The sequence below is a fragment of the Coregonus clupeaformis genome, chromosome 34 (assembly GCF_020615455.1).
Source record: "Coregonus clupeaformis isolate EN_2021a chromosome 34, ASM2061545v1, whole genome shotgun sequence".
In the NCBI taxonomy this organism is placed as follows: Eukaryota; Metazoa; Chordata; class Actinopteri; order Salmoniformes; family Salmonidae; genus Coregonus; species Coregonus clupeaformis.
The window spans coordinates 2,122,495-2,144,441 of NC_059225.1; the positions used below are offsets into that span (position 1 = coordinate 2,122,495).

At 44.5% G+C, this 21,947-nt stretch overlaps 1 protein-coding gene across 3 annotated transcripts in view; it reads right to left on the reverse strand.

Annotated features, from left to right (window-relative positions):
• Positions 1 to 703: 703 nt before the first annotated feature.
• LOC121549935 (NEDD4-like E3 ubiquitin-protein ligase WWP1) overlaps positions 704 to 21,947 on the reverse strand; it is a 60,376-nt gene continuing 39,132 nt past the window's right edge. For 2 of the 3 annotated variants that reach the window (XM_041861926.2, XM_041861928.2), the window contains exons 7-23: positions 17,981 to 18,186; positions 11,629 to 12,013; positions 11,407 to 11,502; positions 10,807 to 10,981; positions 7,864 to 7,918; positions 7,320 to 7,404; positions 6,523 to 6,651; positions 6,080 to 6,152; positions 5,884 to 5,955; positions 5,444 to 5,532; positions 5,072 to 5,231; positions 4,818 to 4,951; positions 3,615 to 3,755; positions 3,004 to 3,229; positions 1,866 to 1,962; positions 1,564 to 1,636; positions 704 to 1,329 (exon numbers count right to left, since the gene is read on the reverse strand). In XM_041861926.2, coding sequence (XP_041717860.1) covers positions 1,230 to 1,329; positions 1,564 to 1,636; positions 1,866 to 1,962; positions 3,004 to 3,229; positions 3,615 to 3,755; positions 4,818 to 4,951; positions 5,072 to 5,231; positions 5,444 to 5,532; positions 5,884 to 5,955; positions 6,080 to 6,152; positions 6,523 to 6,651; positions 7,320 to 7,404; positions 7,864 to 7,918; positions 10,807 to 10,981; positions 11,407 to 11,502; positions 11,629 to 12,013; positions 17,981 to 18,186 — 2,296 coding nt within the window. In that variant the 3' untranslated portion in view covers positions 704 to 1,229. The remainder of the gene's footprint in view (positions 1,330 to 1,563; positions 1,637 to 1,865; positions 1,963 to 3,003; positions 3,230 to 3,614; positions 3,756 to 4,817; positions 4,952 to 5,071; positions 5,232 to 5,443; positions 5,533 to 5,883; positions 5,956 to 6,079; positions 6,153 to 6,522; positions 6,652 to 7,319; positions 7,405 to 7,863; positions 7,919 to 10,806; positions 10,982 to 11,406; positions 11,503 to 11,628; positions 12,014 to 17,980; positions 18,187 to 21,947) is intronic. The other variant, XM_041861929.2, reaches the window with a different exon arrangement.

Sequence of the window (21,947 nt, forward strand, 5' to 3'; positions counted from 1 at the left end):
TCATGGAGTACAAACTGATGATCGTCCTCCTTGAGTCAGGTTCTCACAGATCTTGACAGTGAAGGCTGTCGGTTCTTGACTCGAGCCCAGAAAAAAAGTCATTGTTTCCTTTTAGTCGACAGCTCCAAATTTACACATAATCCAAGGTACAACAAGACTGCATAATCTCATGTGAAGGTACCATCCTCTCATCCAGACTTTAAAGGCCCAGTGCATTCAAAAACGTGATTTTCCTGTTATATATATATATATCCACACTATGAAGTTGGAATAATACTGTGAAAATTATAATGCCCTTTTAGCGTAAGAGCTGTTTGAAAGGACCGCCTGGAATTTCTGCCTGTTTTGGTGGGAGGGTTTTGGCATTCCATGATGACATCACCATGCTGTAAATTAGTTAATAGACCAATAAGTTCCAAACCTCTCTGCCAACAACAGCTAATTTACAGTTTTCCCCTCCCATCTCAAACCACGCCCAGACAGTCCTAGCTAAATTCTTCCTTGCAAAATTGCTCTTTGCTAAGCAGCTATTAGTTTACTTTTTACCATTTTAATTTAAAACAATCACAGTAAGGTACTTAATTGTTACCGAGAAATTATGTGATATAGAGAAAAAAACTGCATTGGACCATTACTCCAGATGGTCACCATACACCATCTCTTATCTTGGTGCTGAGTTGGAGGAGGGGGCTCGAGTCAGGGCTACTGAATACTGGTTTTTATTCAATGACAACAATACTGATGGGGAGCTGGCTTCAGTTGATAGGAGTGGATGTGCAGTTGGGGTTGGAGGCAGTCTTCCTCTTTTCTGGAGGCAGCCATGCAAGCGCAGCACAATCACAACTACAGGTCCAAAAAACCCAGGCACTGGACCAAACACTACAATCACCCTTAAAAGCTCTATAAAACTAGAGCCGTAAGTTATGGTTCAACTATAAAAATCCTCTCTACGTTTTCAGTCTCCTTTTAAAAACCAGCCAAAAAGGGGAAAAAACATTTTAAAAATCATACATAGATTTTCCGTTTTTTTTAAAGCGGAGGAAAAGCTGAAATGCTTGCATATTTTATGGGGTATAATATAAGGGGGATTGCTAAAATGAGGTTGTGAATCAAGATTTGGTTTTAAAAATGACAAAATAGCTTATGTACATTGGTAGTTATCTGTGCAATGTTTCATTTTTTGTTGTTTTACATGGCTGGATACACTGTGGTAGAGAGAGAGACTTTCTCTACTCTTGGCCAAATCCTTCCGTTTCCTCGATGGCAAAGAGCAGCTTCTCCTTCAGCTGTTCAAAGCTTTTGTACGGGGGCAAGTCCAGCCTGTTAAAGCTAAAGAAAATAAGCAAAAATACAGTAATTGAGTTTGAAAGCGAAAGAAGAAACAGTCATTGAGTACGGAGGTGAAACAAGAAACAGTCATTGAATACGGAGATGAAACAAGAAAGTAATTGTATTAAAATATGACATGATTTACACCCAACACATTGTTATTTGACATTGAAACATCATGATTCATTGACTTGATTGACAAGCAGGATGTTGCCGTGGAAGCGGACCACTCACCAAGTGTGACTCCGAGGGAGCCAAGTGTCTTTTCCGACCTTCTCAATGCAGAACTTCTGGGGCCCGTTACTACCTACAGAGACAGAGATATGAGAACAAAATAAATACTTGCAAATACTTGCCAACTAAATAACCCTTCCCCCAGTACTACCTACGTTTTCCACAGAAGAGGGTAATTAAGTCTAGGACAAGTAAGCCTTCTCCGAGCCAGAACGGCGCATAGATACATCCTGACTAATTGTTCAACCCCAGATCAGTAGACGTGGAGGTTAGTCGTGTGTGTGTGTGTGTGTGCCACTAACCCATGAGCTCAGCGAAGCCCCCTAGAGGCAGTCTGCAGGTCCCCGTAACAAATTGCATGAGTCTCAGACGCACCTCGTTGTCCACCTCCTTCACCAGCTGTCCACACACAGAGGGAGGTGGAGACAGCAGATTAACACTGTGACAACATACAACATTAACACATCCTTACCAACATATACCTGTACCCCACCTGTACAGAAACATAGAGGAATACAGGGCAGGTGGTGTCCAAATCACTAAGGACTTAAAATGGTCCACACACATGCACACAATCGTGAAGAAGGCGCGACAGCGCCTTTTCCCCTTCAGGAGGTTGAAAAAGTTTGGCAAAAAGTTCTACAGCTGCACCATTGAGAGCATCTTCACTGGCTGCATCACTGCTTGGTATGGCAACAGCACCACCCTCGATTGAGTGGTGCGGACAGCCCAGTACATCACTGGGGCCGAGCTCCCTGCCATTCAGTACCTCTATATCAGGCGGTGTGAAAGGAAATGGTTAAAGACTCCAGCCACCCAAGCCTAGACTGTTCTCTCTGCTTTCGCACAGCAAGCGGTACTGGTGCATCAAGTCTTACACCAACAGGCTCCTGAACAGCTTCTATCCCCAAGCCATAAAACTTCTAAATAGCTAACTAAATGGCTACATGAACTATGCGATTTGGCCCTTGTATTTTATTTTTAGACTTTCTCTATACACACACTCACAGGGCCCTACACACTTACGCACAATGACACTCCAGCACACACACAATCCATAATTTGCTCACACACACACATAACATGCACATACATTTATACTGACTCTACACACAATACAATCATCATATACACTGCTGCTACTCCTGATGCCTAGTCACCTTACCGCAATACATATCTACCTCTATCACTCCAGTGTCCCTGCACATTGTAAATATGGTATTGGAACGGACTGACCCTGTATATAGTATGCTTACTTTCTCGTGTTCTTATTTTGTTATTTGTAGTATTACATTGTTATTGATTACTGCATTGTTGGGTTTAGAGCTTGCAAGAAAGGCATTTCACTGTATTTATGCATGTGACATTAAAACTTGAAACTGAAAGGAAAGGCAGTCGCAGAGATTGAACCCACGACCTTTGGGGCTCTGATGTACCTACCTGCCAGAACCAGATGATCTGCTTACTGTTCCTGGTGTAGTGGCGATACACAGTGTTTCTCTGCCAATCCTGTAGGTCTACCTCCTGCATGCCACACAGCATCACCTCCAGCTCCTTCTCATCAAAGTACTGGAGCCACTGCAGAGGCACTACCTCGTTGAAGCCGTCCAGGAAGGCTTTGGTCTGTCCCTCCACGCCGCGGGAGAACCGCCACTCTGCCATCAACCTGTAGGAAACAGGATGTAGTGACAGTTAGGGTCTCATCTTTATAATCATAAGCAGCCTCAGGTATTATCAATGTAAGGAATGCAAAGATGACTAAAACATTTAGCTAGTTGTTATCGGGCCAGTTTTTTAGCCCAGTCCTGGATTCAAAAGCTTGTTCAATGGAGAATCTCTCTTGCAAGTACCTTTAAGCAGAAAAAGCCATTATAATACAGCAGTAAGAATAGCAAAATGAGGATGTACATCACTAAGAAGAGGCACTATTATCACCATGTTATCATGATGCTAAAATACATGTTCACAATTGCTCATCGGATATCATTGGATGTCTCTGTGAACAAGCTGCTCTGTGATGGTCCATCACTCGGCGCCTCCTTCTTCCTTACCCGATGTACTCCTCCTTGTTCTCCTCCGTCACCAGGAGGTCGCTGCCGTCAGGCTTCAGGTCATGTGACGTGATCTTCCCCAGGATCTCCATGTCCACAGAGAAGTACATCTCTAAACTACACTCCTCGATGTTGTTATCCCTGTTATGAAGGACAAGCACCATTATGTTATAGATATTACATCTCTAGACCACACTGCAGGATGTTATTATCCCTAAAGGACCACAGAATCAGGGCTAAGCTTAGGTCCAACGTTAACAGAGAAATACAGCTCTAGACCACGTGTCCATGTTGTTATCCCTGGAGATGAGGAGAGAGCGCCAGTGTAAGCTAGCTACCACAGGACCAATGTTGATGTCCTCCATGTTGTTATCCTTGGAGAGATGAGGAGAAAGCTCTGGACTAACCTAACGTAATAGCAGGCGTAAAATAAACGCCTGAGCGGGGTCCCCACATCCGGTTTTCAGGAAGAAAATAAGCTAGTTGATACTGTATCCCTGAAAACCCGTAGTTTTTTCCCGTTTCTTCTGACCCGCTAAGGTCAGAAGTACATATCCAGACCACACTATGTTGTTATCCCTACACAGGAGAAAATTGCTTAAGGGTTTGGTAGTCAATGGTTAAAATGGGTAATCACCTTCCTAATATTGAGTTGCAACCCTTTGCCCTCAGAACAGCCTCAATTCGTCGGGGCATAAACTACAAGGTGTCAAAAGCGTTCCACAGGGATGCTGGCCCATGTTGACTCAAATGCTTCCCACAGTTGTGTCAAGATGGCTGGATGTCCTTTGGGTGATGGACCATTCTTGATACACACTGGAAACTGTTGAGCATGAAAAACCCAGCAGCGTTGCAGTTCTTGACACACTCAAACCGGTGTGCCAGGCTCCTACTACCATACCCTGTTCAAAGGCACTTACATATTTTTGTCTTGCCCATTCACCCTCTGAAAGGCACACATACACGATCCATGTCTCAATTGTCTCAAGGCTTAAAAATCCTTCTTTAACCTGTCTCCTCCCCTTCATCTACACTTATTTAAGTGGATTTAACAAGTGACATCAATAAGGGATCATAGCTTTCACCTGTTCAGTCATGGAAAGAATATGCCACTTAGCAGATGATTTTATCCCTGTGGGAATGGAACCAACAACCTTGTGGTTCCTGGCTAGGATGGGTCAAGAGAGTGGTAGGTCTGCCTACCTGATCCAGATCAGAGAGTTGTAGAACTCCGGGTCGATGGACTCCAGATCTTTGATGATGAGCTTCTTGTTCAACATGCGTTTATAGAATGGCAGAGAGAAGCCTGTGTCAATGAATTTCCCGTGGAAGAGCGCCTGTGGACAAGAGAGAGAGACCAGGAATGTTCACATAATTCTGCCGAAGAAGTGTTTGTGTATGCAAGACTATGCACATGATCTCAAAGAGCGAGTGAGAGAACATTGTGTGTGCTGTACCATGGCTATGAATCGTCCTATAAAGCAGAAGTAGGATAGGTGGTCAGGGTTGATGGTGGAGGCTGGGTTTATCTGCAGACAGTAGTTACTCTTGCCAGCGTACTCAAAGAGGCAGTACATGGGGTTGAGCACCTCGTGGGATAACAGGAAGAACCACTCTCTGTGGGGACGACGAGAGAGCGAGGTGGGTCAGAGGTGAAGACTGGCAATGACAAAAAGATCTGGAACATGTCATTTTACTATGCATGTTTCTTTCAACAACAACAGGTCGGGAATAATCTTACTGACAAGCATATGGTTGCAGAAATTGCCTAAAAGACTAAAGGGTGACTATCATTGTGTGCAAATGCGATGTGTGTGGTTGTGACGGACCTGGCTAGGCCACCGTAGTCCAGTCCCTCTTCTCCTCTGAAGATGACGTACAGTCTCCTCCTCAAGTCATAAGGTTTCAGGGCCATAATCTGGAAACACAAATACTAGCATTAGCCTATAGAGAACTGGTCACTGTCAAAACATTTTATTCAGAGTGAAATGTGGTTTGCAGGCAGGGGTAACAGTCCATACAAAAAAGTTAACAGATCACACAGAACACAAACTACGTCACAAAAAAACACAAACATCATCATACTGCAACTTATCACATGTAATAATACAATTGTCTTACTTTGAGTTGCACAAATGATATACAGTCAGTGAGGAACAATGTGACATGCCATAAGGAACTGGGTGTGTGTTTACGTGTTGCTGTTTGTGTGTGTCCTGTATATTATGCTCTTACAACCAGTTACATACAGAGGGAGGCCAACTCTTACTTGTTGGAAAGAGTCTTCGAACAACGTCTGCCTAGACACGGTGATCTTAACATGGCTGGGGAGTGCGTTGGACTGGAGAAAGAAAGAAAAAGTGGCTGTGAAATCAAAAGTGACTGGAATGTGCAAAACAACCATCCCTTCATCCAAACTAAAACGGTCCAACCAGAAGAAGAAAACATAGGGAGAGTAATATTACCTGACAAAGGTAGCGGAAGTGTGCTAGTTTCCACCTGAAGCTGCGCTCGTACGCTATCTGTGGGCCTTTGGTGCTGAGGAGGGAGTGGCAGAGGTTAGAGGTCAGGATCAAGGGGTACAGTAACATCATGTAACTAATCCTCATCATGTGACAGAAGCATTGGTTGATGAAGCCATAATGAACCAGAGAAATATCCAAAAGATTTAGATCAAATAGATCTTAAACGATTCAGAGATGTTGGTGGTTTTCTTGAGTACGTAAATAAAACAATAATTACAAGCAGAGGTTTGCTGCTCATTGCCTCACAAGACACTTTAACTAATGACTGTTTAAGAGCAGCTGCTGCTAAAACATAACTTAAAAAGGCCCAGTCTGTGATATAAAAAGGCCCAGTCTGTGATACGTACAGCCAAAAACAAACAAGAGTTCAGTCCACTACTTACACAGAGGACTTCCCTGTGCGTGGATCACTGAAGGTGGTGGTCCGGGTGTTGTGATCTACGAAGTAGCGGACGCCCTCCCGCGTGTACCGGATCTCCCAACCCTGAGGAAGAGGGTCCTCATTCTGTAGCCTGGAGGCAGAGAGGCAGAGAGGCAGAGAGGCAGAGCAGAGGCAGAGGCAGAGGCAGAGGCAGAGAGAGAGAGAGAGAGAGAGAGAGAGAGAGAGAGAGAGAGAGAGAGAGAGAGAGAGAGAGAGAGAGAGAGAGAGAGAGAGAGAAAGAGAGAGAAAGAGAGAGAAAGAGAGAGGGGCAGAGAAAGAGAGAGAGGGGCAGAGAAAGAGAGAGAGGGGCAGAGAAAGAGAGAGAGGGGCAGAGAAAGAGAGAGAGAGGGGCAGAGAAAGAGAGAGAGAGAGGGGCAGAGAAAGAGAGAGAGGCAGAGAGAGAGAGAGAGGCAGAGAAAGAGAGAGGCAGAGAAAGAGAGCGAGGCAGAGAAAGAGAGCGAGGCAGAGAAAGAGAGAGAGGCAGAGAAAGAGAGAGAGAGAGAGAGAGGCAGGCAGAGAAAGAGAGAGAGGCAGAGAAAGAGAGAAAGAGAGAGAGAGAGAGGCAGAGAAAGAGAGAGAGAGGCAGAGAAAGAGAGAGAGAGGCAGAGAAAGAGAGAGAGAGGCAGAGAAAGAGGCAGAGAAAGAGGCAGAGGTAGAGAATATTAAAGAAAGGAGAGAGACTACTAAATTTGTTTTTGTTAGATACTATCAGATCAATTTGGCAGGACATGGCATTGCCACAGAGCTAGCTGGGCTCACCCTTGTGTGCGGGGATCTTCCCACTGTGTTGTCTTGGTGCTGTGGTTGACAAAGTACACCCGGTCGTTGGAGTCCACACGTCGCTCTATGGGGAACACAGGAGAGAAGGTCAAACAAGACCCAGTGAATTAACGTGAGTGGTGATTGAGGGAAGAGATGAGTTAGAGAGAACGGTATAGCTCACACAGCAACATGCAGGTCAGGAGAGACCGAGAGAGAGACAGCGGGAGAAGAGGAACAACAACAACAACAGACAAGACTGCAAATAGAGGACAAGAGGTGAATGTTCAAAAAGGATTAGTATGACAGAAAGAGTCAGAATATGCATGAAAAAATACACAAAATCATTTTAGTATCAATCTTGTACATCTGGCCACAAACCAAGCCAAGATAAACCATCATGAATTCCAAAAGGTGATAGACAGTGAGCCAATTACGGAACAACCTCACATAACCTCACTAAAGATCAAATAGTGGACACAGTGGGTCCTGACTTGAGAACAAAGTCAGAACAACATCAGCACAACTTCAGAACTGAACTTACCCCAACCAGGAGGTAGCGGGCCCAGAGGGTCGTTTTCTGCCGACATCATGGAAGCCTGGAGGAAGCGTGGAATGGAGATCATGTACACGTCCATACAGTACCGATAGGGAAGAGAAGAAACAAAGGGAAAATAGTCCAAATGAGATGATATTCCAACTAAAGTGAGTAAATGCATATATAGCTGAGTGACTGAGTGACTAAGCAGCTCGCTAGCCTGCCATCAGCAAAATGCTGACTACATCAGATGGTAGTCAGTCAGTGTAGTGTGCTAATCATCGTCAGAGCAGATGAGATTACACGATAGTTCAAAGGGTAAGGGGAGCCCAGTGAAACCCTTCTCAATGCACTACATCAGAGGTGTCAGTGGTGGCTATAGCGACCAGGCCTGAGTGATCACTAACACTGTGAGTGATGTGAGCACTAGGGGTGGGACTACAGACAGTCATGTCTATTGGTAAGATTAAGATTCACTCATGTCTGTGCCTTTACAAACATTCATAAATTATAATATTTATTTGATTTATTTTTAATTAAAAAGGCTGGCCTCACTGATAAATTGAACACTTGGATATTAATACAAAAAGTGAAATCTACTAGATTTGTTTTACATAAAAGCCAGGAGTTCTTCCGTAGCTTCAGACCAGAGGCCTATCCGGTTTGTTTATGCTGTGAAGTAATTGGTTGATGATCATTCTGAGAATAAACTGTCAAACAGATTCTATAATTTGATTGGCAGATTAGCGTTTAGCTGTTGGCGGGGACCCAGGGTTTATTAGATGGGCCAGAAGGTCAATATGAATATGCAATATGTTACACAGAACTGACATGACTATTTGCTCCTCACAAAACAGAAAACTGTATCTGTTGCATAGAACTGAGAATTGTCTTTCCTCCTCTCAAAATACAAAGCTATCTTTAATGTAGCTAATATACAGTACATTAAGAAAGTATTCACATCTTTTGACTTTTTCCACATTTTGTTGTGTTCCAGTCTGAATTTAAAATGGATTAAATTGAGATTTATCACTGGCCTACACGCAATACCCCATAATGTCAAAGTGGAATTATGTTTTTTTGAAATCTTTACAAATTAAGTAATGAAAAGCTAAAATGTCTTGAGTCAATAAGTATTCAACCCTTTTGTTACGGCAAGCCTAAATATGTTCAGGAGTAGAAATGTTCTTAACAAGTCATTTAAGTTGCATGGACTCACTGTGTGCAATAATAGTGTTTAACATGATTTTTGAATGACTACCTCATCTCTGTACCCCCACACATACAATTATCTAGATGTATGGTCCCTCAGTCGAGCAGTGAATTTCAAACACAGATTCAACCACAAAGACCAGGGAGGTTTTCCAATGCCTCGCAAAGAAGGGCATCTATTGGTAGATGGGTAAAAAAATATATAAGCAGACATTGAATATCCCTTTGAGCATGGTGAAGTAACTAATTACACTTTGGATGGTGTATCAATACACCCAGTCACTACAAAGATACAGGCGTCCTTCCCACCTCAGTTGCCGGAGAGGAAGGAAACCACTCAGGGATTTCAACATGAGGCCAATGGTGACTTTAAAACAGTTAGAGTTGAATGGCTGTAATAGGAAAAAACTGAGGATGGATCAACAACATTGTAGTTACTCCACAATGCTAACCTAATTGACAGAGTGAAAAGAAGGAACCCCTGTACAGAATACAAATATTCCAAAACATGCATCCTGTTTGCAATACGGCACTAAAGTAAAACAGCAAAAACTGTGGCAAAGAAATTAACTTCATATCCTGAATACAAAGCGTTATGTTTGGGGCAAATCCAACAACACATCACTGAGTATCACTCTTCATATTTTCAAGCATGGTTGTGGCTGCATCATGTTATGGGTATGCTTGTCATCTGCAAGGACTAGGGAGTTTTTATGATAAGAATACATTGCATAAAGCTAAGCACAGGCAAAATCCTAGAGGAAAACCTGGTTCAGTTTGCTTTTCAACAGACACTGAGACAATAACCTAAAACACAAGGCCAAATATACACTGAGTGTACATAACATAGTTTTTTCATGACAGACAGACCAGGTGAATCTAGGTAAAAGCTATTATCCCTTATTGATGTCACTTGTTAAATCCACTTCAATCAGTGACAATTCAGACATGGATTGTGTACGTGTGCCATCCCGAGGGTGAATGGACAAGACAAAATATTTAAGTGCCTTTGAACAGGGTATGGTAGTAGGTGCCAGGCGCACTGGTTTGAGTATGTCAAGAACTGCAACGCTGCTGGGTTTTTCACACAACAGTTTCCCGTGTGTATTAAGAATGGTCCACCACCCAAAGGACATCCAGCCAACTTGACATAACTGTGAGAAGCATTGGAGTCAACATGGGCCACTGAGTGTACAAGACGTGTTCCTAATGTTTTGTACACTCAGTGTACACGGAAGTTGCTTACCAAGACAACATTGAATGTTCCTGAGTGGCCTAGTTACAGTTGACTTAAATTCGGATTTAAAATTTATGGCAAGACTTGAAAATGGCTGTCTAGCAATGGCCAACAACCAACTTGACAGAGCTTGAAGAATTTTTTTAATAATAATGTGCAAATATTGTACAATCCAGGCGTGCAAAGCTCTTAAAGACTTACCCAGAAAGACTCATAGCTGTAACCGCTGCCAAAGGTGATTCTAACATATTGACTCAGGGGTTTGAATACTTATCTAAATCAAGATCTATTAGCGTTTTATTTTTCTTTCTTTTTTTTTTTACAAATGTTAGAATTGTTCTTCCACTGACATTTAATCCCACTTTGTAACACAACAAAATGTGGAAAAAGTAAAGGGGTGTGAATACTTTCTGAAGGCACTGTAATATTTCCTATCAGCCACATTCTCTGACATAGCCAAGGATTGGTTGTTCGGGGCAGGAGAAAGAGGAGGTCCCTACCGAGTAGAGGTATCTCTGGTTGAACTGGTGCATAGCCCCCTGGAGCTGGCTGCGCTGGGACTGCCATGCCTCAAAATTACGCACTGACTCCATGGTGGGCCTCTGCCACGTGGTGGTTCTGGTGTTGTGGTCCACATAGTAGATCCTGCCCCTGTCATCCACACGCCTTTCCCAACTGTGTGTGTGAGAGAGATAGAGAGAGAGAGAGAGACACAGACACAGAGACAGAGACAGAGACAGAGACAGAGACAGAGACAGAGACAGAGAGAGAGAGAGAGAGAGAGAGAGAGAGAGAGAGAGAGAGAGAGAGAGAGAGAGAGAGAGAGAGAGAGAGAGAGAGAGAGAGAGACAGAGAGACAGAGAGAGAGAGAGAGATATGTATTATTATATGCCATTTAGCAGCGACTTTTTACGGATGGAGAAAGACAAATAGAGGTAGAGAAAGAAAGAGCGGAAAGGGAGAGAGAGGGAGAGCGAGAGAGAAAACCAATAAGTCCTACTCTAAGGGATCGACGATAACAGAGATGGCAAAGAGCAGATCCTGGTAACATGCTGACATTGTGTTAAAGTCAACACAGTGCAAATAGTCATCTTACTGACCCCGGCGGGAGGGGCTGTGGTCTCTCCCATGTTGTGGTTTTGGTGTTGTGATCCACATAGTAGGTTCTTCCATGGGGATCCTTCCTCTGCTCCCACCTGCAGAGGAATACACAGGGTCACAACACAGGATTACAACACAGAAACACAGATATTGAACACATCTGACACAGATACAGCCACAGCAGAAACACACAGTTAAAAGTCCAGTGAGACGTCACTTACCCAGGGGGCAGGGGGTCTGAAGTGCCAGCGTTGGGGGCCTGTTGTCTGGGCTTGGCGTCATCTGCTTCTGCCCCACTGGAGCCCCCTGCTGCCTCCGCAGTGGGGGTGGAGGCGGCTGGGGCTGCCTGGCCTGAGGCTGGGGCTGAGGAGGAGAAGGGGGGAGCAGCAGCACTGTCATGCTCAGTGGAGGGAGCCTCTGTGGTGGGTTGAGGGGGAGAGGGACCAGGGGTGGAAGTGGAGCCTGGGTCGGTGGCTGGGACAGGTTCAGAGGTGGAAGCAGAGGTGGTGGTGGCTTCGCTGCAGTCCTCAGGGCCATCTGCAGGGGGCAGGGTCTCATCTGTGGATGTGGAGGGGGCAGGAGCAGCAGCAGAGGACTCACTTTTAACTAGAAGTACAGAGGGAAAGGACACAATTGAAAAGGAGTGTGAAAAAGAGCAAGAGAAAGGGGAAAGTATGACAATTTGACAACAGTGTTTCTTAAGGTATCAAAAAAATACTTACAAAATAATATTTGATGAAACATTGAATTTGGCCTTACGGCTATTAGCCCATAGAAACGCATTGAATAACAGCTTCATGCATGGAAAAACAGATAGATTTTTTGGGACTAAATGTAGTTTGTTCTGAAGTGTCTGTCCTATTTCTGAGAGATCTAAGAAAGATCTGGAAACTATTTTTATTTTTTACATGTATTTAACCCCTTATTTTAGGCACTAAACTATTTCCATATATACTTCCATATACTTTGGGCTCCTTCAGACTAGTCTTGTGAGGCTTGTGGGCGTCCTAGAGCAAAACAACCGACATGTACGTGTTCGTGAGAGACTTATTAGTGTGTAGCCAAAACAGTTTGGACACTACAGACAGAAGTTGGCAGATCGGCTGTACAGACTTCAGACGAGTCCCATGACGATTGTGGGGGTCGTAGAGCACAACGAAGAAGAAACAACACTGTAGGCTACTTCTACACAAAACTGTAACTCAAGAAGATCTATACTGAACAAAAATATAAATGCAACATGCTACAATTTCATTGAGTTACAGTTCATATGAGGAAATCAGTCAATTGAAATACATTCAGTGGTCCTCTGTAGCTCAGCTGGTAGAGCACGGCACTTGTAACGCCAAGGTAGTGGGTTCGATCCCCGGGACCACCCATACACAAAAATGTATGCACGCATGACTGTAAGTCGCTTTGGATAAAAGCGCCTGCTAAATGGCATATTATTATTATTCTTCATTAGACCCTAATCTATGGATTTCACGACTTTGAATACAGATACGCATCTGTTGGACACAGATACCTTAAACAAAATGGGCCTCAGGATCTAGTCACGGTATTTTTGTGCATTCAAATTGCCATCGATAAAATGCAAATTGGGTTTGTTGTCCGTGGCCTATGCCTGCCCATACCATAACCCCACCGCCACCATGGGGCACTCGGTTCACATTGACATCAGCAAACCGTTCACCCACACGATGCCATACACGTGGTCTGCGGTTGTGAGGCCGGTTGGACGTACTGCCAAATTCTCTAAAACGACATTGAAGGTGGCTTATGGTAGCGAAATTAACATTAAATTCACCGGCAACAACTCTGGTCGACATTCCTGCAGTCAGCATGCCAATTGCACGCTCCCACAAAACTTGAGACATCTGTGGCATTGTGTTGTGTGACAAAACTGCACATTTGAGTGGCCTTTTATTGTCAACGGCACAAGGTGCACCAGTGTAATGATCATGCTGTTTTAATCAGCTTCTTGATATGCCACACCTGTCAGGTGGATGGATTATCTTGTCAAATGAGAAATTCTCTCTAACAGGGATGTGCACAAAATTGGATAGAAATAAGCTTTTTGTGCTTATGGGAACATTTCTGGGATCTTTTACTTCAGCTCATGAAGTAGTGTAGTTTGTAGGCCAAACCGTTCGGACGCTACAGACTGACAAACACCGCTCTAGCTCTGCCACCTTTCACTGCAGATGCATGCGGAAGGGCGACATTGGCGGAAGCGGTGATTGAGATGCAGCCCATGCAAAAAAAACATATCGCTAGCTTAAACTGATGGACAGCGGGGCGTGGACATCGACTCTAGAGGGTTAAACAATGATTCCAATTACCTACCTTACTATGGTTCTAACCTTACTCCAACCATTCTGAGAGCCTAGCTAACCATATTCCCCCTCTCCACTGTGTCTTGCCTAACTATTGTTGCTTGCTCAATGCTCTCCTCGGTGTCTGGCTGATCCCTCCTAAGGGCTTTCTTAAAGACAGAGGTGCTGACAGGACAGCAGCAGAGAGGGATTGAAATGAAAATGAATCCGTTCTGTTCCCTTGGATCAACTCAACCATGACCAGGCTATAATAAAACAGCAGGGAAATTAACTCTGCAGCAGCTCAGCTACAAAAAACTGCAAACATCAGGACATTTAATATGAATAAAGACTTGCTAAAGTGCCAAAATTCTGCATTTTGGCATGTCCCACTGTGCACACTATGACTTCTAGGAAGATGTTAAGTTTTCACCATCATTGTAAAGCCTTATTTTGTTGCTTTCTGGAGATTAATATTTATTTCATGTGATTTTTAGTGATTCATTTTAAGGTTAAAAAAAATTGTCCCTCATTTTAAGGTCAACCCTGTTACGTGAACTCTCGCTTTAATATGGTGAAACTTTTCCTTTTTCAATATTTTTTCCTAGAGAAACATTGTGTTAAATCATTATGTAAAAGCAGGTGAGATGGTTCTCCTCTTTTTGGCAAATTTCTGCTCTTTTGCTGAGTAAAAATGTGCGGTCGAGCATAACGTCAAATCAAATCACATTTTATTGGTCACATACACATATTTAGCACGTTATTGCGGGTTTGGCAAAATGCTTGTGTTCCTAGCACCAACAGTGCAGTAGTATCTAACAATTCGCAACAATACACACACATCTAAAAGTAAAAGAATCGAATTAAGAAATATATAAATATTAGGACAAGCAATGTCAGAGTGGCACTGACTAGAATACAGTAGAATACAGTATATACAGTGCCTTGCAAAAGTATTCATCCCCCTTGGCGTTTTTCCTATTTTGTTGCATTACAACCTGTAATTTAAATGGATTTTTATTGGGATTTCATGTAATGGACATACACAAAATAGTCCACATTTATTCTGAAAAATAAATAATGGAAAAGTGGTGCGTGCATATGTATTCACCCCCTTTTCTATGAAGACCCTAAATAAGATGTGGTGCAACCAATTACCTTCAGAAGTCACATAATTAGTTAAATAAAGTCCACCTGTGTGCAATCTAAGTGTCACATGATCTGTCACATGATCTCAGTATATATACACCTGTTCTGAAAGGCCCAAGAGTCTGCAACACCACTAAGCAACGGGCACCACCAAGCAAGCGGCACCATGAAGACCAAGGAGCTCTCCAAACAGGTCAGGGGCAAAGTTGTGGAGAAGTACAGATCAGGGTTGGGTTATAAAAAAATATAGAGTTAAGCATGCTCAAGTTTTCAGTTTTTTTTGCATCTTGAAAGTGGTAGGCATGTTGTGTAAATCAAATTATACAAACCCCCCAAAAATCCATTTTAATTCCAGGTTGTAAGGCAACAAAATAGGAAAAATGCCAAGGGGGGTGAATACTTTCACAAGCCACTGTACATATGAAATTAGTAAAACAGTATGTAAACATTATTAAAGTGACTAGTGTTCCATTATTAAAGCGACCAGTGATTCCATGTCTATGTACATAGGGCAGCAGCCTCTAAGGTGCAGGGTTGAGTAACCGGGTGGTAGCCGGCTAGTGATGGCTATTTAACAGTCTGACGGCCTTGAGAAAAGCTGTTTTTCAGTCTCTCAGTCCCAGTTTTGACGCACCTGTACTGACCTCGCCTTCTGAATGATATCGGGGTGAACAGGCCGTGGCTCAGGTGGTTGATGTCCTTGATGATCTTTTTGGCCTTCCTGTGACATCGGGTGCTGTAGGTGTCCTGGAGGGCAGGCAGTGTGACCCCGATGATGCGTTGGGCAGACCGCATCACCCTCTGGAGAGCCCTGCGGTTGCGGGTGGTGCAGTTGCCGTACCAGGCGGTGATACAGCCCGACAGGATGCTCTCAATTGCGCATCTGTAAAAGTTTGAGAGGGTCTTGGGGGCCAAGCAAAATGTATTCAGCCCTGAGTTTGAAGAGGCGCTGTTGAGCCTTCTTCACCACACTGTCTGTGTTGGTAGACCATTTCAGATTGTCATTGACGTGTATGCCGAGCTTTTCACCTTCTCCACTGCGGTCCTGTCGATGTGGATGGGGGCGTGCTTGCTCTGCTGTCTCCTGAAGTCCATGATCAGCGCCTTCGTTATGTTGATGAAGACATTTTCCTGGCACTACTCCACCAGGGCCCTCACCTCCTCCCTGTAGGCTCTCTTCATTGGTAGTAATCAGGCCTACTACTGTTGCGCCATCTGCAAACTTGATGATTGAGTTGGAGGCGTGCGTGGCCACGCAGTCATGGGTGAACAGGACGTACAGGAGGGGGCTGAGCGTGCACCCTTGTGGGGCCCCTGTGTTGAGGATCAGCGTAGTGGTGGTGTTGTTTCCTACCTTCACCACCTGGGGGAGGCCCGTCAGCAAGTCCAGGACTTAGTTGCACAGGGCGGGGTTCAGACCCAGGGCCCGAGCTTAATGATGAGCTTGGAGGGTACTATGGTGTTGTAGGCTGAGCTTTAGTCAATGAACAGCATTCTTACATAGGTATTCCTCTTGTCCAGATGGGATAGGGCAGTGTGCAGTGCGATGGAGATGGCAATTAAATCGTCTGTGGATCTATTGGGGCGGTATGCAAATCAACCCTGTTACCCATAGGCTAGAAACATTTCTATTTTTTGTGAAGCTTGCATTCAATTGCCCCTCCTTGTTGCACACAGCAAGCTTCAATTCCTCCTGTCACAAGGGGATTTTATTGATTTAAGATGAAATCGTCAACCCTGTTACTTTATTTGGAGTGGCTGCTGATCTGACCATTTCGGGATCTTTAGTCCGTCGGAGGTACATCGATTGGACTGCTGAGGACTGGGGTAAAGTCATTTTCTCTGATGAATCCCCTTTCCGATTGTTTGGGGCATCCGGAAAACACCTTGTCCAGAGAAGACAAGGTGAGCGCTACCATCAGTCCTGTGTCATGCCAACAGTAAAGCATCCTGAGACCATTCATGTGTGGGGTTGCTTCTCAGCCAAGGGAGTGGGCTCACTCACAATTTTGCCTAAGAACACAGCTATGAATAAAGAATGGTACCAACACATCTTCCGAGAGCAACTTCTCCCAACCATCCAAGAACAGTTTGGTGAGGACCAATGCCTTTTCCATCATGATGGAGCACCTTGCCATAAGGCAAAAGTGATAACTAAGTGGCTCAGGGAACAAAACATCAACATTTTGGGTCCATGGTCAGGAAACTCCCCAGACCTTAATCCCATTGAGAACTTGTGGTCGATCCTCAAGAGGCGGGTGGACAAACAAAAACCCACAAATTCTGACAAACTCCAAGCATTGATTATGCAAGAATGGGCTGCCATCAGTCAGGATGTGGCCCAGAAGTTAATTGACAGCATGCCAGGGCGGATTGCAGAGGTCTTGAAAAAGAAGGGTCAACACTGCAAATATTGAGTCTTTGCATAAACTAAATGTAATTGTCAATAAAAGCCTTTGACACTTATGGAATGCTTGTAATTATACTTCAGTATACCATAGTAACATCTGACAAAAATATATCATAACACTGAAGCAGCAAACTTTGTGAAGACCAATACTTGTGTCATTCTCAACTTTTGACCACGACTGTACACATGCGCAGAACATGATCCGCAGAAGCTTCCCAAAAAACTAAGATCTGCAGCCACGGCCTACTTTATTTGGCACTTAATAGGTACTAACTATAGCAATTTTTTCTTTAACCTCTTGAGATGGGATAACATGTTTTTTATTAAGTTAATGACAATGTTACAATTCTGTGAAATAAAGTTTATTTTCACCAAGTTACACTACCCAAAAGGAACTGATTTTGTGGAACGACCCATATAGTTATGTTTGGATTTTTTGAGAATTTGAAGGATATCTATCAAAATCAATAAGGGACAGTTTCCTTTACATAGGTTAAGCCTAGTCTTAGACTAAAAAGCACTTTCAATGGAGAATCTCTATTAAGCATGCTTTTTTAGTCTTACTACAACAACAGTGACCTTAGTGACAACACCTGTTTTTCTCAGCCTGACATGTGGGTGAGTAAACCTAAACCATAGGTAGAAAAATAATTAACTGTACAATCCCAACTTCAATATTCAAATGAGCTGTTTTCTCACCAGTCCTATTGGCTACATCACTGTCGGTGGGGGCGGGGTTGGGTGTGGGCTTGGGGCTGGCCGTCTGGTGGGTCAGGGAGGATGCTGCATCGCCGTTGACAACAGGGGTGGGGCCGGGGCTGGAGTCGCTGTGGGCGGAGGAGGTGGAGGGACCCTCACTGTCCACCCCGTTATAACTGGGAGCACACCCCGTACCATTCACTGAGCTGTAGGAGGAGAAGTTTACAATTGTAATCTGTGCATGTGGAAAACATATTTGACATTAAGGTAACATACACAGTGTACGCGGAAAGTATTTAGACCCCTTGAGTTTTTCCACATTTTGTTACGTTACAGCCTTATTCTAAAATTGATTAAATTGTTTTTTTTGCCTCAATCTAAACACAATACCCCATAATGATGAAACAAAAACTGGTTTTAAGACATTTGTGCAAAAAAAAAAAAAAAAGAGGAAATAAATCAAATCAAATGTTATTTACCACATGCGCCGAATACAACATGTGTAGACCTTAGTGAAATGCTTACTTACAAGCCCTTAACCAACAATGCAGTTTTAAGTAAAAAAATAAATAAAGAGCAGCAGTAAAATAAAATAAAAGTAGGGAGCCTATATACAGCGGGTACCGGTAGAGAGTCAATGTGCGGGGGAACCGGTTAGTCAAGGTAATTTAGGTAATATGTACATGTGGCTGGAGTCTTTGACAATTTTTAGGGCCTTCCTCTGACACTGCCTGGTATAGAGGTCCTGGATGGCAGGAACCTCGGCCCCAGTGATGTACTGGGCAGTACGCAATACCCTCTGTAGTGCCTTGCGGTCGGAGGCCGAGCAGTTGCCATACCAGGCGGTGATGCAACCAGTCAGGATGCTCTCGATGGTGCAGCTGTAGACCTTTTTGAGGATCTGAGGACCCATGCCAAATCTTTTCAGTCTCCTGAGGGGGAATAGGCTTTGTCGTGACCTCTTCATGACTGTCTTGGTGTGTTTGGACCATGATAGTTTGTTGGTGATGTGGACACCAAGGAACTTGAAGCTCTCAACCTGTTCCACTACAGCCCTGTCGATGAGAATGGGGGCGTGCTCAGTCCTCTTTTTTGTCCTGTAGTCCACAATCATCTCCTTTGTCTTGATCACATTGAGGGAGAGGTTGTTATCCTGGCACCACACGGCCAGGTCTCTGACCTCCTCCCTATAGGCTGTCTCATTGTTGTCGGTGATCAGGCCTACCACTGTTGTGTCGTCGGCAAACGTATTGATGGTGTTGGAGTCGTGCCTGGCCATGCAGTCATGGGTGAACAGGGAGTACAGGAGGGGACTGAGCATGCAACCCTGAGGGGCCACCGTGTTGAGGATCAGCGTGGCAGATGTGTTGTTACCTACCCTTACCACCTGGGGGCGGCCCGTCAGGAAGTCCAGGATGCATTTGCAGAGGGAGGTGTTTAGTCCAAGAGTCCTGAGCTTTGAGGGCACTATGGTGTTGAACGCTGAGCTGTAGTAAATGCATGGCATTCTCACGTAGGTGTTCCTCTTGTCCAGGTGGGAAAGGGCAGTGTGGAGTGCAATAGAGATTGCATCATCTGTGGATCTGTTGGGGCGGTATGCAAATTGGAGTAGGTCTTGGGTTTCTGGGATAATGGTGTTGACGTGAGCCATAACCAGCCTTTCAAAGAACTTCATAGCTACAGACGTGAGTGCTACAGGACGGTAGACATTTAGGAAGGTTTCCTTAGTGTTCTTGGGCACAGGGACTATGGCGGTCTGCTTGAAATATGTTGGTATAACAGACTCAGTCAGGGACATGTTGAAAATATCAGTGAAGACACTTGCCAGTTGGTCAGCGCATGCTCAGAGTACACGTTCTGGTAATCTGTCTGGCCCTGCGGCCTTGTGAATGTTGACCTGCTTAAAAGTCTTACATCGGCTACAGAGAGCGTGATCACAGTCATCTGGAACAGCTGATGCTCTCATGCATGCTTCAGTGTTGCTTGCCTCGAAGCGAGAAGTGATATAGCTGGTCTGGTAGGCTCGTGTCACTGGGCAGCTCGCGGCTGTGCTTCCCTTTGTAGTCTGTAATAGTTTGCCCTGCCACATCCGACGAGCATCAGAGCCGGTGTAGTACGATTCAATCTTAGTCCTGTATTGACACTTTGCCTGTTTGATGGTTCATCGGAGGGCAGAGCGGGATTTCTTATAAGCGTCCGGGTTAGAGTCCCGCTTCTTGAAAGCGGCAGTTCTACCCTTTAGCTCAGTGCGGATGTTGCCTGTAATCCATGGCTTCTGGTTGGGGTATGTACGTACGGTCACTGTGGGGACGATGTCATCGATGCACTTATTGATGAAGCTAGTGACTGATGTGGTGTACTCCTCAATGCCATCGGAAGAACCCCGGAACATATTCCAGTCTGTGCTAGCAAAACAGTCCTGTAGCTTAGCATCTGCGTCATCTGACCACTTCCTTATTAACCGAGTCACTGGTGCTTCCTGCTTTCGTTTTTGCTTACTAGTTTGTCTTTTCTTAGCAAGGTGTTGCTAAAATAATTAGTGTTAGCCGCTAATGCTAATCGCTAGTTAGCTGGCTAGCCCATATCATACTGCGTGGCACAGTGTCTAAATTATAATAAAAGTGCAGGAAATGCAAAAATGTATGAAAATGCTGACTATTTTTGTTTGGAGTTGGATTGAACAGTATAAATGGAGACAGCCCCATTGAAATCACTTATCATGTATGTGTTGCCACCCTAGGGTCATGAACTACTCAAAGCATATTTATAACTTTTATTATCGAAACATTAAATACCGTAAAACATGTGACATGATATGATATTTGTCCATATAGCCCAGCCCTACAAATAGGACATGGCAAATAAGGTTCATCATCCACTTGTGCAGAGACAGATCCTATGTGATGGTGGGGTTAAACATAGGGGCAGTAGGCTAGACTCCCCATCATCTGTCAGAAGGAGGCCCCTCGTCTATACAAACCAACCTGAGACCGCACGCGTCTTCCCACAACACAATGGGGGTGACGAAATCACTGTCTGAAAGCACTACTAATGATGGAGCGTGCCTGACAACACTCTCTGTAGACTAGTGTGTGCGCGTGCATGGTGTTTTGAGTCTTTGTGTGTTCTAAAATGTATACATCTGTTTTCTGGCCAGGCTGACACAGAACAGCACCACCACAGTATCTCAGCAAGCAGAAACTTTATTACCTCCACTAACCCTCTTCCTGTTTTTCAGGCAGGCCACGCACATGCAGCCAACTCCATTTCCTCTGTATCAACGCTTCTGAGGCACTTCACAGAGTACAGAGGGTATGTGAGTGTGCGTGCGTGCTTGCGTCTGTGTGTGAGGGAAGGACTTGTGATGTGCGTCTTTCAGAGTGGAAGTAAAGGGAGCCTGGGTGCTCCACTCTGCGTATGTCCTGTTCTGTACGGGGCACTAGTGACGCAGTCCTTGGTCTGAGAAGAGGCAATGCTTTGTGACATTGAGACTATTGTCATGCAGGGCAGAGGACGAGGAGAGAGGGAGGAGGGGGCAGGGTGCTATGGTGATGAAACAGGCAAGACTGAAGGAGAGCCTTTGTGTGTGTCCACAAGGTTTTGTCTCTGCACTCACTGCCACAGACCAGACAGAAACGTTCCAGGGACAGACGTAACTAGCCTACATGCACATACAATATATTGTGCCACAATGTGGACAACCAAAACCCACCACTAACACAATCAGAGTCTGGGCAGTGTTTTTGCTGGAGGTGGGCGGACTCACGCACACTATCCACAGTAGGTTGTGTATACTGTGACAGTCGGGCCTAGCGGGACAGTGGAAGTGTTTTAACAGCTGGGAGCAGGGGCACTGGGGCTACAGGAAGTGTCTTCCTCACTCTTAGTGGATAAACAGAGAGAGGGAGAGAGAGCGAAAGGGGGGAGACCGAGAGAGAGAGACAGAGAGACCGTGTAATGTTTACTG